At 45.4% G+C, this 17,589-nt stretch overlaps 1 protein-coding gene across 1 annotated transcript in view; it reads right to left on the bottom strand.

The window, feature by feature from the left end:
- LOC115131732 (protein PRRC2A-like) overlaps window positions 1-17,589 on the bottom strand; it is a 51,408-nt gene that overhangs the window by 9,846 nt on the left and 23,973 nt on the right. The window contains 7 exon segments of the mRNA XM_029663681.2: window positions 10,340-10,401; window positions 10,404-10,595; window positions 13,503-14,097; window positions 15,819-15,914; window positions 16,103-16,307; window positions 16,557-16,680; window positions 17,212-17,452. Coding sequence (XP_029519541.2) covers window positions 10,340-10,401; window positions 10,404-10,595; window positions 13,503-14,097; window positions 15,819-15,914; window positions 16,103-16,307; window positions 16,557-16,680; window positions 17,212-17,452 — 1,515 coding nt within the window.

Here is a 17,589-nt window from a genome sequence, read left to right as displayed (position 1 = left end):
GTGTCTGTCTCTCCCTGTTCTCTCCTCTCTGCACAGACCATACAAACGCTCCACACCGCGTGGCCGCGGCCACCCTAATCTGGTGGTCCCAGCGCGCACGACCCACGTGGAGTTCCAGGTCTCCGGTAGCCTCTGGAACTGCCGATCTGCGGCCAACAAGGCAGAGTTCATCTCAGCCTATGCCTCCCTCCAGTCCCTCGACTTCTTGGCACTGACGGAAACATGGATCACCACAGACAACACTGCTACTCCTACTGCTCTCTCTTCGTCTGCCCACGTGTTCTCGCACACCCCGAGAGCTTCTGGTCAGCGGGGTGGTGGCACCGGGATCCTCATCTCTCCCAAGTGGTCATTCTCTCTTTCTCCCCTTACCCATCTGTCTATCGCCTCCTTTGAATTCCATGCTGTCACAGTTACCAGCCCTTTCAAGCTTAACATCCTTATCATTTATCGCCCTCCAGGTTCCCTCGGAGAGTTCATCAATGAGCTTGATGCCTTGATAAGCTCCTTTCCTGAGGACGGCTCACCTCTCACAGTTCTGGGCGACTTTAACCTCCCCACGTCTACCTTTGACTCATTCCTCTCTGCCTCCTTCTTTCCACTCCTCTCCTCTTTTGACCTCACCCTCTCACCTTCCCCCCCTACTCACAAGGCAGGAAATGCGCTCGACCTCATCTTTACTAGATGCTGTTCTTCCACTAACCTCATTGCAACTCCCCTCCAAGTCTCCGACCACTACCTTGTATCCTTTTCCCTCTCGCTCTCATCCAACACTTCCCACACTGCCCCTACTCGGATGGTATCGCGCCGTCCCAACCTTCGCTCTCTCTCCCCCGCTACTCTCTCCTCTTCCATCCTATCATCTCTTCCCTCTGCTCAAACCTTATCCAACCTATCTCCTGATTCTGCCTCCTCAACCCTCCTCTCCTCCCTTTCTGCATCCTTTGACTCTCTATGTCCCCTATCCTCCAGGCCGGCTCGGTCCTCCCCTCCCGCTCCGTGGCTCGACGACTCATTGCGAGCTCACAGAACAGGGCTCCGGGCAGCCGAGCGGAAATGGAGGAAAACTCGCCTCCCTGCGGACCTGACATCCTTTCACTCCCTCCTCTCTACATTTTCCTCTTCTCTCTCTGCTGCTAAAGCCACTTTCTACCACTCTAAATTCCAAGCATCTGCCTCTAACCCTAGGAAGCTCTTTGCCACCTTCTCCTCCCTCCTGAATCCTCCTCCCCTCCCCCCTCCTCCCTCTCTGCAGATGACTTCGTCAACCATTTTGAAAAGAAGGTCGACGACATCCGATCCTCGTTTGCTAAGTCAAACGACACCGCTGGTTCTGCTCACACTGCCCTACCCTGTGCTCTGACCTCTTTCTCCCCTCTCTCTCCAGATGAAATCTCGCGTCTTGTGACGGCCGGCCGCCCAACAACCTGCCCGCTTGACCCTATCCCCTCCTCTCTTCTCCAGACCATTTCCGGAGACCTTCTCCCTTACCTCACCTCGCTCATCAACTCATCCCTGACCGCTGGCTACGTCCCTTCCGTCTTCAAGAGAGCGAGAGTTGCACCCCTTCTGAAAAAACCTACACTCGATCCCTCCGATGTCAACAACTACAGACCAGTATCCCTTCTTTCTTTTCTCTCCAAAACTCTTGAACGTGCCGTCCTTGGCCAGCTCTCCCGCTATCTCTCTCAGAATGACCTTCTTGATCCATATCAGTCAGGTTTCAAGACTAGTCATTCAACTGAGACTGCTCTTCTCTGTATCACGGAGGCGCTCCGCACTGCTAAAGCTAACTCTCTCTCCTCTGCTCTCATCCTTCTAGACCTATCGGCTGCCTTCGATACTGTGAACCATCAGATCCTCCTCTCCACCCTCTCCGAGTTGGGCATCTCCGGCGCGGCCCACGCTTGGATTGCGTCCTACCTGACAGGTCGCTCCTACCAGGTGGCGTGGCGAGAATCCGTCTCCACACCACGTGCTCTCACCACTGGTGTCCCCCAGGGCTCTGTTCTAGGCCCTCTCCTATTCTCGCTATACACCAAGTCACTTGGCTCTGTCATAACCTCACATGGTCTCTCCTATCATTGCTATGCAGACGACACACAATTAATCTTCTCCTTTCCCCTTCTGATGACCAGGTGGCGAATCGCATCTCTGCATGTCTGGCAGACATATCAGTGTGGATGACGGATCACCACCTCAAGCTGAACCTCGGCAAGACGGAGCTGCTCTTCCTCCCGGGGAAGGACTGCCCGTTCCATGATCTCGCCATCACGGTTGACAACTCCACTGTGTCCTCCTCCCAGAGCGTTAAGAACCTTGGTGTGATCCTGGACAACACCCTGTCGTTCTCAACTAACATCAAGGCGGTGGCCCGTTCCTGTAGGTTCATGCTCTACAACATCCGCAGAGTACGACCCTGCCTCACACAGGAAGCGGCGCAGGTCCTAATCCAGGCACTTGTCATCTCCCGTCTGGATTACTGCAACTCGCTGTTGGCTGGGCTCCCTGCCTGTGCCATTAAACCCCTACAACTCATCCAGAACGCCGCAGCCCGTCTGGTGTTCAACCTTCCCAAGTTCTCTCACGTCACCCCGCTCCTCCGCTCTCTCCACTGGCTTCCAGTTGAAGCTCGCATCCGCTACAAGACCATGGTGCTTGCCTACGGAGCTGTGAGGGGAACGGCACCTCAGTACCTCCAGGCTCTGATCAGGCCCTACACCCAAACAAGGGCACTGCGTTCATCCACCTCTGGCCTGCTCGCCTCCCTACCACTGAGGAAGTACAGTTCCCGCTCAGCCCAGTCAAAACTGTTCGCTGCTCTGGCCCCCCAATGGCGGAACAAACTCCCTCACGACGCCAGGACAGCGGAGTCAATCACCACCTTCCGGAGACACCTGAAACCCCACCTCTTTAAGGAATACCTAGGATAGGATAAAGTAATCCCTCTCACCCCCCTTAGAAGATTTAGATGCACTACTGTTCCACTGGATGTCATAAGGTGAATGCACCAATTTGTAAGTCGCTCTGGATAAGAGCGTCTGCTAAATGACTTAAATGTAATGTAAATGTAAATGTATTTAGACCCTTCGCTATGAGACTCGAAATTGAGCTCTGGTGCATCCTGTTTCCATTGATCATCCTTGAGAAATGTCTACAACTTGATTGCAGTCCACCTGTGGTAAATTCAATTGGTTGGACATGATTTGGAAAGGCACACACCTGTCTATATAAGATCCCACAGTTGACAGTGCATGTCAGAGCCAAAACCAAGCCGAATTAATTGTCCGTAGATCTGAGACAGGATTATGTCAAGGCACATATCTAGTGAAGGGTACCAAAAAATGTCTGCGGTATTGAAGTTCCCCAAGAACACAGTGGCATCCATCACTCATGAATGGAAAAAGTTTGGAACCACCAAGACTCCGTAGAGCTGGCCGCCCGGCCAAACTGAGAAATCGGAGAATGAGGGCCATGGTCAGGGAGGTGACCAGGAACCCGATGGTTACTCTGACAGAGCTCCAGAGTTCCTCTGTGGAGATGGGAGAACCTTCCAGAAGAACAGTCATCTCTGCAGCACTCCACCAATCAGGCCTTTATGGTAGAGTGGCCAGACGGAAGCCCCTCAGTAGAAGGCACATTACACCCCGCATGGAGTTTGCCAAAAGGCACCTAAAGGGCTCAGACCATGAGAAACAAGATTCTTTAGTCTGATGAAACCAAGATTGAACTCTTTGGCCTGAATGCCAAGCGTCTCGTCTGGAGGAAACCAGGCACCGTTTATCATCTGACCAATACCATTCCTACGGTGAAGCATGGTGGTGGCAGCATCATGCTGTGGGGATGTTTTTCAGCAGCAGGGACTGGAAGACTCGTCAGGATCGAGGGAAAGAGGAACGGAGCAAAGTACAGAGATCCTTGATGAAAACCTGCTCCAGTGCGCTCAGACTGGGGCGAAGGTTCACCTTCCAACGGGATAACGACCCTAAGCACATAGCCAAGACTACGCAGGAGTGACTTCGGGACAAGTCTCTGAATGTCCTTGAGTGGCCCAGCCAGAGCCCAGATTTGAACCCTCTCTGGAGAGAATTGACAATAGCTGTGCAGCAACGCTCCCCACCCAACCTGACAGAGCTTGAGAGGATGTACAGAGAAGAATGGGAGAAACTCCCCAAACACAGGTTCACCAAGCTTGTAGCGTAGCATCATACCCAAGAAGACTCGTTGCCAAAGGTGCTTCAAAAAAGTACTGCGTAAAGGGTATGAATATTTACTTGCAAACATTTCTAAAAAAACAGTTTTTGCTTTGTCATTATGGGGTATTGTGTGTAGATTGATAAGGGGGAAGAAACTATTTATTCCATTTTGGAATAAGGCTGTAATGTAACAAAATGTGGAGAAAGTGAAGGGGTCTGACTGAATTCTTTCCAAATGCAAGTATGCCATTTAGCAGACGCTTTATCCAAAGCTACTTAATCATGTGTGTAGGGCTAGGCGATAAAGCATTAGTTAGATTAATTTGAATGTATGTTTTAGCGCAAAATTTCAATTGCCAGTATCACAAGAATCACATTATTTTGTTTTTATCAGAGTTTATGTCCGCTTGTTCTCATGTCTTTTTGGTCTCGTCTCCTTGGCTCGTTCTGTGCTGTGTGCACCTTCCCACAAAAAAATAAAACACAACCACACACACACACACACCAAGCCACTCGCAACAACAGATGAAAGACCACGTCTTCCTCTCTGACAAGCAGTTTAAACTCGCTATTTGTATTTGAGGTTTGGTCCAACAGAAATCAAATCAAATTTATTTATATAGCCATTCGTACATCAGCTGATATCTCAAAGTGCTGTACAGAAACCCAGCCTAAAACCCCAAACAGCAAGCAATGCAGGTGTAGAAGCACGGTGGCTAGGAAAAACTCCCTAGAAAGGCCAAAACCTAGGAAGAAACCTAGAGAGAAACCAGGCTATGTGGGGTGGCCAGTCCTCTTCTGGCTGTGCCGGGTGGAGATTATAACAGAACATGGCCAAGATGTTCAAATGTTCATAAATGACCAGCATGGTCGAATAATAATAAGGCAGAACAGTTGAAACTGGAGCAGCAGCACAGAAATCGGTCAAATGTACACCGAAACACATTAAGACATTTTACTGTAACAGAGGATACCCCTTTTATTGGCTCAACAAACAAAATTGACAGAGAGCATACACTACCCAAAGACAATTGATTCTGGAAAATGAATGCTCAGTTTGTTGCGCGCAGCCTTGCGGTACCGCTAGCTGGCAGCATTTTAGCCAGAAGTGCTAGCCGTATAGCCTGTCATAAATGTGCAATGAGCATAAAAATACAGATTTATGTCAGGAATTGACAACAGATTCTCATTCTGAGAAATAATAGCCAGGTAGGCCATTTAATTAACATCTAAACAAAGTGGACAGTTCAAAGAGTTGGAGATGGACAGGAGGGTTCATAACTGTTCTACCTTGTTAGCTAGCAAATAGATCCAAGTTGGCTAGACTTGAAATACAAAATATTAGCAGGCTACTCACTAGCACATGGGCTGGGCCGGTGCTTGAGAAATTGTTTTGGAATCATGTGTTCATTTTCTGTAATACCTTGTTTGTCATTATTAGATGTGCATGGTTTTGGTTGAATTTGTCACAAAAGTGGGATTTTCATAGATAAGACATGGACGCCAGATGAGTGATTGAGAGAAAAAAAAGGTTGTACTATTTTTATCAAATATTTGCATTATTAGTTGGTCTTATGGTTGTGAAAGGCTTATAATTTAGCCTAGGTATAATTTGACAATCCCTGAATTCATTAGAATGCTGACCGTTTGAAATGTAGTGTATTGACTTAATTGTGCAACAAAGCTTATTTAGGGAATGAATATCCATCCATCCATCTCTCTCTCTTGTGTTTTTTTCTCTCAAGACAAACACCTTCCTAGTATTGAGTTGCACCCCATTTTGCCCTCAGAACAGCCTCAATTTGTTGGGGCATGGACTCTACAAGGTGTCAAAGGCGTTCCACTGGGATGCTGGCCCATGTTGACTCCAATGCTTGGCACAGTTGAGTAAAGTTGGCTGGATGTCCTTTGGGTGGTGGCCCATTCTTGATACACACAGAAAACTGTTGAGCGTTAACTGCTTAGTGACAGGGGGCAGTATTTTCACATCCGGATGAAATGCATGCCCAAATTTAACTGCCTGCTACTCATCCCCATAAGATTAGATATGCATATTATTAGTGATTTGGATAGAAAACACACTGAAGTTTCTAAAACTGTTTGAATCATGTCTGCGAGTATAACAGAACTTATGTAGCAGGCAAAACCTTGAGGAAAAACCATTCAGATTTTTGTTGTTTTTGAGGTCACTCTTTTCAATGGGTTTTCATTGGGAATCCTGATTTCTAAGGGACCTTCTTGCAGTTCCGCTTCCACTGGATGTCACCAGTCTTTAGAAATTGGTTGAGGTTTTTTCTTTGTGTAATGAAGAAGTAGCCCTGTTCAAAACGAGGGTCACTTCAAGTGTACTGTTAGATAGAGGCGCATGACCAGAAAGGTAGTGTCAGTTTGTTTTCTTCCTGTATTGAACACAGATCATCCAGTCTTCAATTTTATCAATTATTTACTTTAAAAAATACCTAAAGTTGTATTACAAAAGTAGTTTGAAATGTTTTGGCAAAGTTTACTGGTAATTTTGAGATATTTTGTAGCCACGTTGCGCAAGTTGGAACCGGTGTTTTTCTAGATCAAACAAGCCAAATAAATGTACATTTTGGATATATATCGACGGAATTAATCAACCAAAAGGACCATTTGTGATATTTATGGGACATATTGGAGTGCCAACAAAAGAAACTCGTCAAAGGTAAGGCCTGCAGGCTTGCAGGTACAACCAGGAATACAATTTTCCCGAAGCGAATCCTTTGTTCGCACCCACCAGGGTAATTGAACTGATTCCAGAGGCCGACCCAAAACAACGCCGGCAAAGGGTAGGTACTCGGAGGGGTCTTCTAGTCCGACTTAGTCCGCACACCACTCACCGCTTCTGAGTATATTACTCACTAATGTTCAGTCTCTGGATAATAAAGTTGACAAGCTCAGGGAGAGTATTTCCTACCAGAGAAACACCAGTGATTGTAACATACTCTGTTTCACGGAAACATGGCTCTCCCGGGATATACCGTCTGAGTTGGTCCAGCCAGCTGGGTTCTCAGTTCATCGCGCAGACAGGTATAAACAACTCTCCGGGAAGAAGAAGGGCGGGGGTGTATGTTTCATGATTAACAACTCATGGTGCAATTGTGATAACATACAGGAACTCAAGTCCTTGAGAGCATCCTGTCGGGCTGTATCACCGCCTGGTACGGCTCACCAGAGGGTGGTGTGGTCTGCCCAACGCATCATCGGGGCAAACTACCTGCCCTCCAGGACACCTACAGCACTCAATGTCACAGGAAGGCCAAAAAGATAAATCAAAGACAACACCCGAGTCAATGCCTGTTCACCCCACTATCATCCAGAAGGTGAGGTCAGTACAGGTGCATCAAAGCTGGGACCGAGAGACTGAAATAGCCATCACGAGCACATTAGAGGTTGCTGCCTATATACATAGACTTGAAATCACTAGCCACTTTAATGTTTACATATCTTGCATTACTCATCTCATATGTATATACTGTATTCTATTTTACTGTATCTTAGTCTATGCCGCTCTGACATTGCTCATCCATATATTTATAATTCATCATTCCTTTACTTAGATATGTGTGTATTGGGCATATGTTGTGAAATTGTTAGATATTACTTGTTTGATATTACTGCACTGTCGGAGCTAGAAACATAAGCATTTTGTTACACCCGCAATAACATCTGCTAAACAAGTGTAATTGACCAATAAAATATGATTTGATGTCTCAAGTAGAGGACGGCCGATTAATTAGGGCCGATTTCAAGTTCTCATAACAATCGGAAAATCGGTATTTCTGGACACCGATTTTGCTGAATTTTATTTTATAAAAAAAACAAAAACATTTTTACACCTTTATTTAACTAGGCAAGTTAGTTAAGAACACAATCTTATTTTCAATGACGGCCTAGGAACGGTGGGTAAACTGCCTTGTTCACGGGCAGAACGACAGATTTTTACCTTGTCAGCTCGGGGATTCAATCTTGCAACCTTACAGTTAACTAGTCCAACGCTCTAAACACCTGATTACATTGCACTCCACGAGGAGCCTGCCTGTTACACGAATGCAGTAAGAAGCCACGGTAAGTTGATAGCTAGTATTAAACTTCTTATAAAAATCAATCAATCAATCAATCATAATCACTAGTTAACTACACATGGTTGATGATAATACTAGTTTATCTAGCGTGTCCTGCGTTGCATATAATCGATGCGGTGGCATTCGTGAAAAAGGACTGTCGTTGCTCCAACGTGTACCTAACCATAAACATCAATGCCTTTCTTAAAATCAATACACAAGTAAATATTTTTTAAACCTGCATATTTAGTTAATATTGCCTGCTAACATGAATTTCTTCTAACTAGGAAAAATGGTATCACTTCTCTTGCAACAAGAGAAGGGTTTGGGCAACAGTTTGGGCCACCTAGCCCATTGCAAACTGTGTGAAGACTATTCCTTCCTAACAAAGACAGCCAACTTCGCCAAACGGGGGATGATTTTACAAAATCTCATTTGCAAAAAAAGCACAATTGTAGCACGACTATACCTAACCATAAACATGCCTTTCTTAAAATGCCTTAAAATCAATACACAGAAGTATATATTTTTAAACCTGCATATTTAGCTAAAATAAATCCAGGTTAGCAGGCAATATTAACCAGGTGAAATTGTGTCACTTCTCTTGCGTTCATTGCACGCAGAGTCAGGGTATATGCAACAGTTTGGGCCTCCTGGCTCGTTGCGAACTAATTTGCCAGAATTTTACGTAATTATGACATAACATTGAAGGTTGTGCAATGTAACAGGAATATTTAGACTTATGGATGCCACCCGTTAGATAAAATACGTAACGGTTCCGTAATTCACTGAAAGAATAAACGTCTTGTTTCCGAGATGATAGTTTCCGGATTCTACCATATTAATGACATAAGGCTTGTGTTTGTGTGTTATAATTAAGTCTATGATTTGATAGAGCGGTCTGACTGAGCGATGGTAGGCACCAGCAGGCTCGTAAGCATTCATTCAAACAGCACTTTTGTGCGTTTTGCCATTGCGCTGTTTATGACTTCAAGCCTATCAACTCCCGAGATTAGGCTGGTGTAATCAATGTGAAATGGCTAGCTAGTTAGCGGGGTGCGCGCTATTAGCGTTTCAAACGTCACTCGCTCTGAGACTTTGAGTAGTTGTTCCCCTTGCTCTGCATGGGTAACGCTGCTTCGAGGGTGGCTGTTGTCGATGCGTTCCTGGTTCGAGCCCAGGTAGCGGCAAGGAGATGGACGGAAGCTATACTGTTACACTGGCAATACTAAAGTGCCTATAAGAACATCCAATAATCAAAGGTATATGAAATACAAATCGTAGAGAGAAATAGTCCTATAATTCCTATAATAACTACAACCTAAAACTTCTTACCTGGGAATATTGAAGACTCGTGTTAAAAAGGAACCACCAGCTTTCATAAGTTCTCATGTTCTGAGCAAGGAACTTAAACGTTAGCTTTCTTACATGGTACATATTGCACTTTTACTTTCTTCTTCAACACTTTGTTTTTGCATTATTTAAACCAAATTGAACATGTTTCATTATTTATTTGAGGCTAAATTGATTTTATTGATGTATTATATTAAAGTTAAAATAAGTGTTCATTCAGTATTGTTGTAATTGTCATTATCACAAAAAATAAAAATAAAAATAAAATATTTAACTCGACTGATTAATCGGAATCGGCTATTTTTGGTCCTCCAATAATCAGTATTGGTATTGAAAAATCATAATCGGTCGACCTCTATTCTCAAGACTTAAAATCCTTCTTTAACTGTGATCAAATAATTATTTTCCATGTAGTCGCTTATTTGTTTACTCACAATACCCTCTAATATCTTACTGATTGAAGGGAGTAGACTGATTGGTCGACTATTAGCAGAGGTAAGGAATTTGTTGTCGTCTTTTGGGATTAGACACACCTTAGCATGCTCCCATACATTTGGATATTGACTGTTTTCCAGTGACCAATCAAATATATATTTCAGCGGAGCTGCAATTGGAGAGTAGCCTAGCGAAGATAAATATTGTCCATAAGATCATTATCCATAGATTTACCATTGGGTAATGACTTCAGTTGGTTATTAGACTGACCTGTTGCTGTCTCTGGAAGCGGGGAGGCAGGGACTTCTGGTACTTGGAGTAGCCCTGTCCCGGGGGCCGCTGGCTTGGCGACTTGCTCCTCCTCCCATGCTTTCTACCTTCACTGGGTCTACCACTCCTCCACCACCTCCTCCGCTGCGGACGTGAGCACTATCTAGGATCTCCTCCTTCCCTTCCCCAGGGACCAGGATCTCCAGAGGGGGCTGCTGCAGCTGGGGAGTGGGGGGCTGGGGACACACCTGGGTGTCTGGATGGGAGGAAGGGGAGAGAATATAGCAATGATATGCCACTGGTTGTTGGAAGAGGTAAGCAGATGTGAATAATAGCAAGTCATGTGCTATACAATTAAGGAAGGTCAGTAAAGGTACTATTGTGAACTTAAGACGTGATAAAACAACAACTTCAAAGATGAACAACCGTTTGGCAAAACACATACAAGCCTTTTGTCGACTGTCCCAAACATACCTTTTTAGAGATGCCCACATCAAACGGCTAACCAAGTTGAAATATGAAGACAACACCAGAATGAATGCTGGGTAAAAAAATAGGGCTGTTACGGTGACCGTATTACCACCACACTGGCAGTCACAGTAAATAGGCTTCTCAAAAACTGCACTGATGCCGCTATAGGCTAGGCCTACTATATTTACTTCTCAACTATCCTAATATTAAGCACACTGCTTCGCCTTACAACCGCAGTAGCCTACCTGGCCTGGCATGAAAATGAACTGCGGGAAAAGCATCCTCCATTTGTTATTTAAGTGCATACGGATTACATGTATCTTTTCCCCCTGCCCGTGACCGACAGGTGCATGATAATGGCCCATTCTAAATCAAAATTTCACACATACAGTACCAGTCAAAAGTTTGGACACACCTACTCATTCCAGTTATTTTTTTAAATTTATTACTATTTTCTACATTGTAGAAAAATAGTGAAGACATAAAAACTACGAAATAACACATGTTATTATCATGTACTAACCAAAAAACGTGTTAAACAAATCTAAATATAATTTACATGAGATGCTTCAAAGTAGACACCCTTTACCTCGATGACAGCTATGTGTGTGCTAGAGGTCGACCAATTAATCGCCATGGCCGATTAATTTGGCCTTTTTGGACGCCGATTATGGCCGATTAAATTGCAATCCACGAGGAGACTGCGTGGCAGGCTGACCACCTGTTACGTGAGTGCAACATCGAAGGACCTTGTGGCTGCAAGGAGCCAAGTTAAGTTGCTAGCTAGCATTAAACGTATCTGATAAAAAACAATCTTCACATAATCACTAGTTAAACTACACATGGTTGATGATATTACTAAGTTAACTGGCTTGTCCTACGTTCAATATAATCAATGCGTTGCCTGTTAATTTATCGCCGAATCGCAGCCTATGCCAACTTAGCCAAACGGGTGATTTAACAAAAGCACATTCGCGAAAAAATACCATGCGTTGTCCCTCGCCATAAACATCAATGCCTTTCTTAAAATCAATACACAAAGTATATTTTCTTAAACCTGTATATTTAGTTAAAAGAAATTCATGTTAGCAGGCCATATTAATTAGGGAAATGGTGTCACTTTTCTTGCGTTCAGTGCAAGCAGGGTCAGGGCATATGCAGCAGTTTAGGCCGCCTGGCTCGTTGCGAACTGTGTGAAGACCATTTCTTCCTAAAAAAAAAGGCTGTAATTAATTTGGCAGAATTTTACATAATTATGACATAACATTGAAGGTCGTGCAATGTAACAGCAATATTTAGACTTAGGGTTGCCACCCGTTCGACAAAATATGGAAAGGTTCCATAGTTCACTGAAAGAATAAACGTTTTGTTTTCGAAATGATAGTTTCCGGATTTGACCATAATAATGACTAAAGGCTCGTATTTCTGTGTGTTTATTATATTATAATTCAGTCTATGATTTGATAGAGCAGTCTGTCTGAGCGGTGGTAGGCAGCAGCAGGCTTGTGAGCATTCATTCAAACAGCACTTTACTGCGTTTGACAGCAGCTCTTAGCAATGCTTGAAGCACAGCACTGTTTATGACTTCAAGCTTATCAACTCCCGAGATTAGGCTGGCAATACTAAAGTGCCTACAAGAACATCCAATAGTCAAAGGTATACGAAATACAAATGGTATAGAGGGAAATAATCGACGCGTCATAATTTCTATAATAACCACAACCTAAAACTTCTTAACTCGGAATATTAAAGACTCGTGTTAAAAGGAACCACCAGCTTTCATATGTTCTGAGCAAGGAACTTAAACGTTAGCTTTTTACATGGCACATATTGCACTGATACTTTCTCCTCCAACACTGTTTTTTTGCATTTATTTAAACCAAACTGAGCCCATTTCATTATTTATTTGAGACTAAATTGATTGTATTTATGTATTATATTAAAATAAAAGTGTTCATTCAGTACTGTTGTAATTGCTATTATTACAAATATATATATAAAATCGGCATCAGCTTTTTTTGGTCCTCCAAGAATCGGTATCTGTAATGAAAAATCATAATCCGTCGACCTCTACTGTGTGCAGCCTACGCAAGAAACAGAGCAGAGCTCATGGCTTTGATGCGACTTTTTTCAAATCATCATTAGAGTTGCATCATGCAGCCTTAAACACATAGCCGAACGTTTGAATCACAACTAAAGTTGAATAAATAACTAAATTAATAATTTAGGAGAACCTGTTTCTTTTAAATATATATTCTATTTTATTCAGCTTTGTTCAATTGTATTCTTCTTACTATAATGCCACAGGAATTATAAGCAAATCTTGTCGTGCAAACTACTGTGGCCCACAGCCATATGGCAGAGCCAGATCAGGGCCTAACATAAGAACGACTCAGAATATGCTCTTCTGAAGTAGGCTATATTTTCTTAATACCATGTTTCTTTAGGCATGCCCACAATAAATAACAGATTTATTGTGATGTGTAGGCTTTATTAAATGGATTTATTATACATTAAAATGTAGATGTTCCAAAGCGCTGCATCACTGGCTTGTAGGCTGTGCATGGAAGCCAGGACATGCTAAACATGTCTATGTTAATTAAATGGTAAATTACCTTGCAACCTGCAGTTTTTTGTATGACAATCACCTGCTGACAATTTTATGACCGCCATAGCTCTTGTCAGAACTCACCAGCATTGGAGTCATAGCTGCTATTGCTATTGGCCCTCTGTCTGTCGGTGGGACTGGGCCCTGGCACTAGGTCCCTGGTAATAGCCTGGGCAGCCAGGGGGGGCTCCTCAAGGTCCACGCAGGGGGACGGGGGCTGGCTGATGTTGGGGGAGCAGGCTGAGGCCGACAGGGAAGGGCTGGGGCTTCCGGCCGTGGTGGAGTTGCCGTCCAGACTGGGGGGCTTGGAGCCTCCGCTGCTCCCACCACCACCCTGCTGGGCCTTCTCATCCAGCCTCTTCAGCTTCTCAGCGCAGGCCGCACGGCGCTCTTCCTCCATCCTTCGCTCCTCCTCTTCGCGGCGCCGGCGGGCGCGTTCAACAGCGGCCGAGATCTCTGAGGAGGACTGCTTCCTGCGCTGGCGCCATGTCTCCTCTTCATCTTCGCCAGTGGGCGGGGCCAGCAGGCCAGTCGTCTGAGGTGGAGGGGTGGGGCCTCCGGGGATGGGGGAAGTAGCCTGCTGCTGTTGGAGCTGCGAGGAGGGGGCGACCTTCCCGGGGGCCAGGGAGACAGTTTCAGGGGCTACCACCGGGCTGGACTGATTAGGGGAGTTGCGGTCCTGGAGAGATTGAATGAGGACACATATGACAACAAACTCTGCTGCAATATGAAAAGAAAAATGAAAAAAAAAAAAATCCTAGGATGGTATGAATAATTCCAAATAACTGATCCACAAAAAAGGTGTGTGAAAATGCTGTCCGGCTATACACAGTGTATACAATATTAAAAACACCACCTAATATTTTACCCTCAGAACACTCAATTAGTCAGGGCATGGACTCTACAAGGTGTTGAAAGCGTTCCACAGGGATGCTGGCCCATGTTGACTCCAATGATTCAAACAGTTGTGTCTGGATGTCCTTTGGGTGGTGGACTATTCGTGATACACACAGGCAGTACATGTCAGAGCAAAAACCAAGTCATGAGGTCAAAGGAATTCTACGTAGAGCTCCAAGACATGATTGTGTCGAGGTATAGATCTGGGGAAGGGTACCAAAACAATTCTGCAGCATTGAAGGTCCACAAGAACACAGTGGCCTCCATCATTCTTAAATGGAAGAAGTTTGGAACCACCAAGACTCTTCCTAGAGCTGGCCGCCCGGCCAAACTGAGCAGGGGAAGCCCTTGGTCAGGGAGGTGACCAAGATCCCGATGGTCACTCTGGCAGAGCTCCAGAGTTCCTCTGTAGAGATGAAAGAACCTTCCAGAAAGACTAACATCTCTGCAACACTCCACTAATCAGGCCTTTATGGTAGAGTGGCCAGAAGGAAACCACTACTCAGTTAAAGGCACATGACAGCACGTTTGGAGTTTGCCAAATGACACCTAAAGGACACTCAGACCATGAGAAACAAGATTATCTGGTCTGAATTAACTAAGACAGAACTCTTTGGCCTGAATGCCAAGCATCACATCCGGGGACAATCTGGCGCCATCCCTACGATGAAGCATGGTGGTGGTGGGAGCATCCTGCTGTGGGGATTTTTCAGAGGCAGGGACTGGGAGACTAGTCAGGATCAAGGGAAAAATGAACGGAGCAAAGTACAGAGAGATCCTTGATGAAAACCAGCTCTAGGACCTCAGACTATGTTGAAGGTTCACCTTCCAACAAGACAATGACCCTAAGCACACAGCCAAGACAATGCAGGAGTGGCTTCGGGACAAGTCTCTGAATGTCCTTGAGTGGCCCAGACAGAGCCCGGACTTGAAATCAATTGAACATCTCTGGAGAGACCTAAAAATAGCTGTGCAGCGACGCTATCCATCCAACCTGACAGAGCTTGAGAGGATCTGCAGAGAATGGGAGAAACTCCCCAAATACAGGTGTGCCAAGCTTGTAGCATCATACCCAAGAAGACTCAAGGCTGTAATCGCTGCCAAAGGTGTTTCAACAAAAAACTTAGTAAGGGTCTGAATAGTTATGTAAATATCATATCAGTTAAAAATTTAAAAAAAAAACATTTTTTGTTGCATTGTCTTTAAGGGGTATCGTGTGTAGATTGATGAGGGAAAAAAACAATTTAATACATTTTAGAATAACGCTGTAACATAACAAAATGTGGAAAAAGTCAGGGGTCTGAATACTTTCTGAACGCACTCACTGATTGAAGTGGATATAACAAGTGACATCAATAAGGGTTCATCACTTTCACCTGCATTCACCCAGTCGGTCATGGAAAGAGCAGGTGTTCCTAATGTTTTGTACACACACTCTCGCATATATATACACACACACACACACACACACGAGGCCCTCTCTCTCCCCAGGTAGGCAGATACCTGTCGGTAGTAGGAGTAAGGCCCCTGTCCCTGGTGGAGGAGAGGCCCTGGGGGGGAGAGCTGCTCCCGGGACCCACCCAGTCCAGGCCTACGCCCCTGTAGTGTACAGGCAGCCACAGGTTACAGTTAGCCAGATGCATCTAGTTACCTATTATGCTAAATACGCTAATATCCATGTCCTCAAAGCAATCCTGCTTTTTACTATAAAATGGTCACTGTTCACTTGCACTAGCCCTGAGATGCCTCTGAAAGTCCACAAGACTAGCCCTTGCAGAGGGTCGTACCTGGTAGGTGGCATGGGCGCCTTGGCTCCCCCAGCCGCTCTTGCCCCCATCCTCGGCCCATCCTGGCTTGCTGGAGGGGGGTGGGGGGCCGTCGTGGTCAGCGTTGGAGGGAGGGGTGCGGTGGGTGTCCCTGTCCACTCCGCTGTCAGAGACTCGGGAGCGCTGCACCACCTGAGGGGGACCTTCCTGAGACCTTTGCATCTCCCTGGGGAAGGAAATAAGAGACGACACATTTGTCACGTCAAAACCAATCCCACATTCAACAACCATTTCAAGAATTCATTACATTCTGGCTCCGTCATTTATTAATTCAGAAACAATTTATGTGAGCGTATGGGTCTTCGTGGCAGAAAGGAGGATTGCTAGCACAGCACAGTACAAATAGTTTTAAACGTTTAAACTGTATTTTCCAAACCATGTCAATCTTATGTTGGGCAGGTACTGTGGGACATACCGTGCACCGTTCTTGCTCTCGCTTCTTTCACTCCTCTCGGGTCTCTCGTTCCTCTCCTCATCTTCCTCTCCTTCATCGTCGCTGAACTTCAACTTGGCCGAGTAGTCGATCTCCTCGTGTGCCCCTGTTTGACAGACTCAACGGTTCAGGGAAGCACAATAGGCATGCGGACCGCATTTGCACCGTTGCCATCCTCGACCATTATACACAGCCACTCACACTATGAGGGAGACTTGAAACAATGCATGCTTCTCATCTCTCCCTCACTTAGATAATCCTGATGTCTCCCCTCCCCTCCCCCACACAAAGCACTACTGAGTCAATGAGATGAGATGATGCCGTCGAATGTGCAACCCACTGTGTTTCTCCATGTATTAGCAAACTCCCACCATATCAGCACCATACAATTGATATGATAGAGAGGGAATGTCTCTCGGATTCTAAAATAATGAAGGTGGCTGGCTTTCTTGTAATACTTTCAGGCTATCCAGTCAATTGTCCCACGTTGTTTAAGGTTCTCATATCAATTTAACAGTGTACAGGTCTCTACTCTTAATGTGATGACTTTTTGCACTTGCCACTGCTTTCTGAGCAGTATACTCTACCAATAATTACAAGTGTTCCTGAGTCCTGACTTCTCCTTTCTCTCTCTTACCTGCCCAGCCCTCGTCTCCGTCCTGGTGGTCTAGTTCATCTAGCTCCTTCAGGTCATCCTGCTTCAGAATGGAGGGTCGCTTCACCACCTCTCCTCCCCCACCACGGGGACCGCCCTGGGGACGCCCGCGGCCGTCCTGACCCTGCTGGCGAAACCTGGGAGGGGCCTCACCAGGAGGGGGGTACCTGTAGGGCCCCTGGGGGCCGTAGGGAGGCGGGAAGGGCAGAAAGGGAGGGTACATCTGAGACCGAGAGACACAGAAAGAGAGAGGGTAGAAAACATTTAGAGACCCTGAGATGCACAAAAGCAGAGATTGACAGTACACTAATGCTACACTGGTGGGTAACAGGGTGAGAGCCCATCTGTGCGCACACCTCT

Source organism: Oncorhynchus nerka, linkage group LG7 (assembly GCF_034236695.1).
Source record: "Oncorhynchus nerka isolate Pitt River linkage group LG7, Oner_Uvic_2.0, whole genome shotgun sequence".
Classification (NCBI taxonomy): domain Eukaryota; kingdom Metazoa; phylum Chordata; class Actinopteri; order Salmoniformes; family Salmonidae; genus Oncorhynchus; species Oncorhynchus nerka.
The sequence above is the reverse complement of the archived record's forward strand: the minus strand, read 5'-3'. Positions and strand labels throughout refer to the sequence as shown.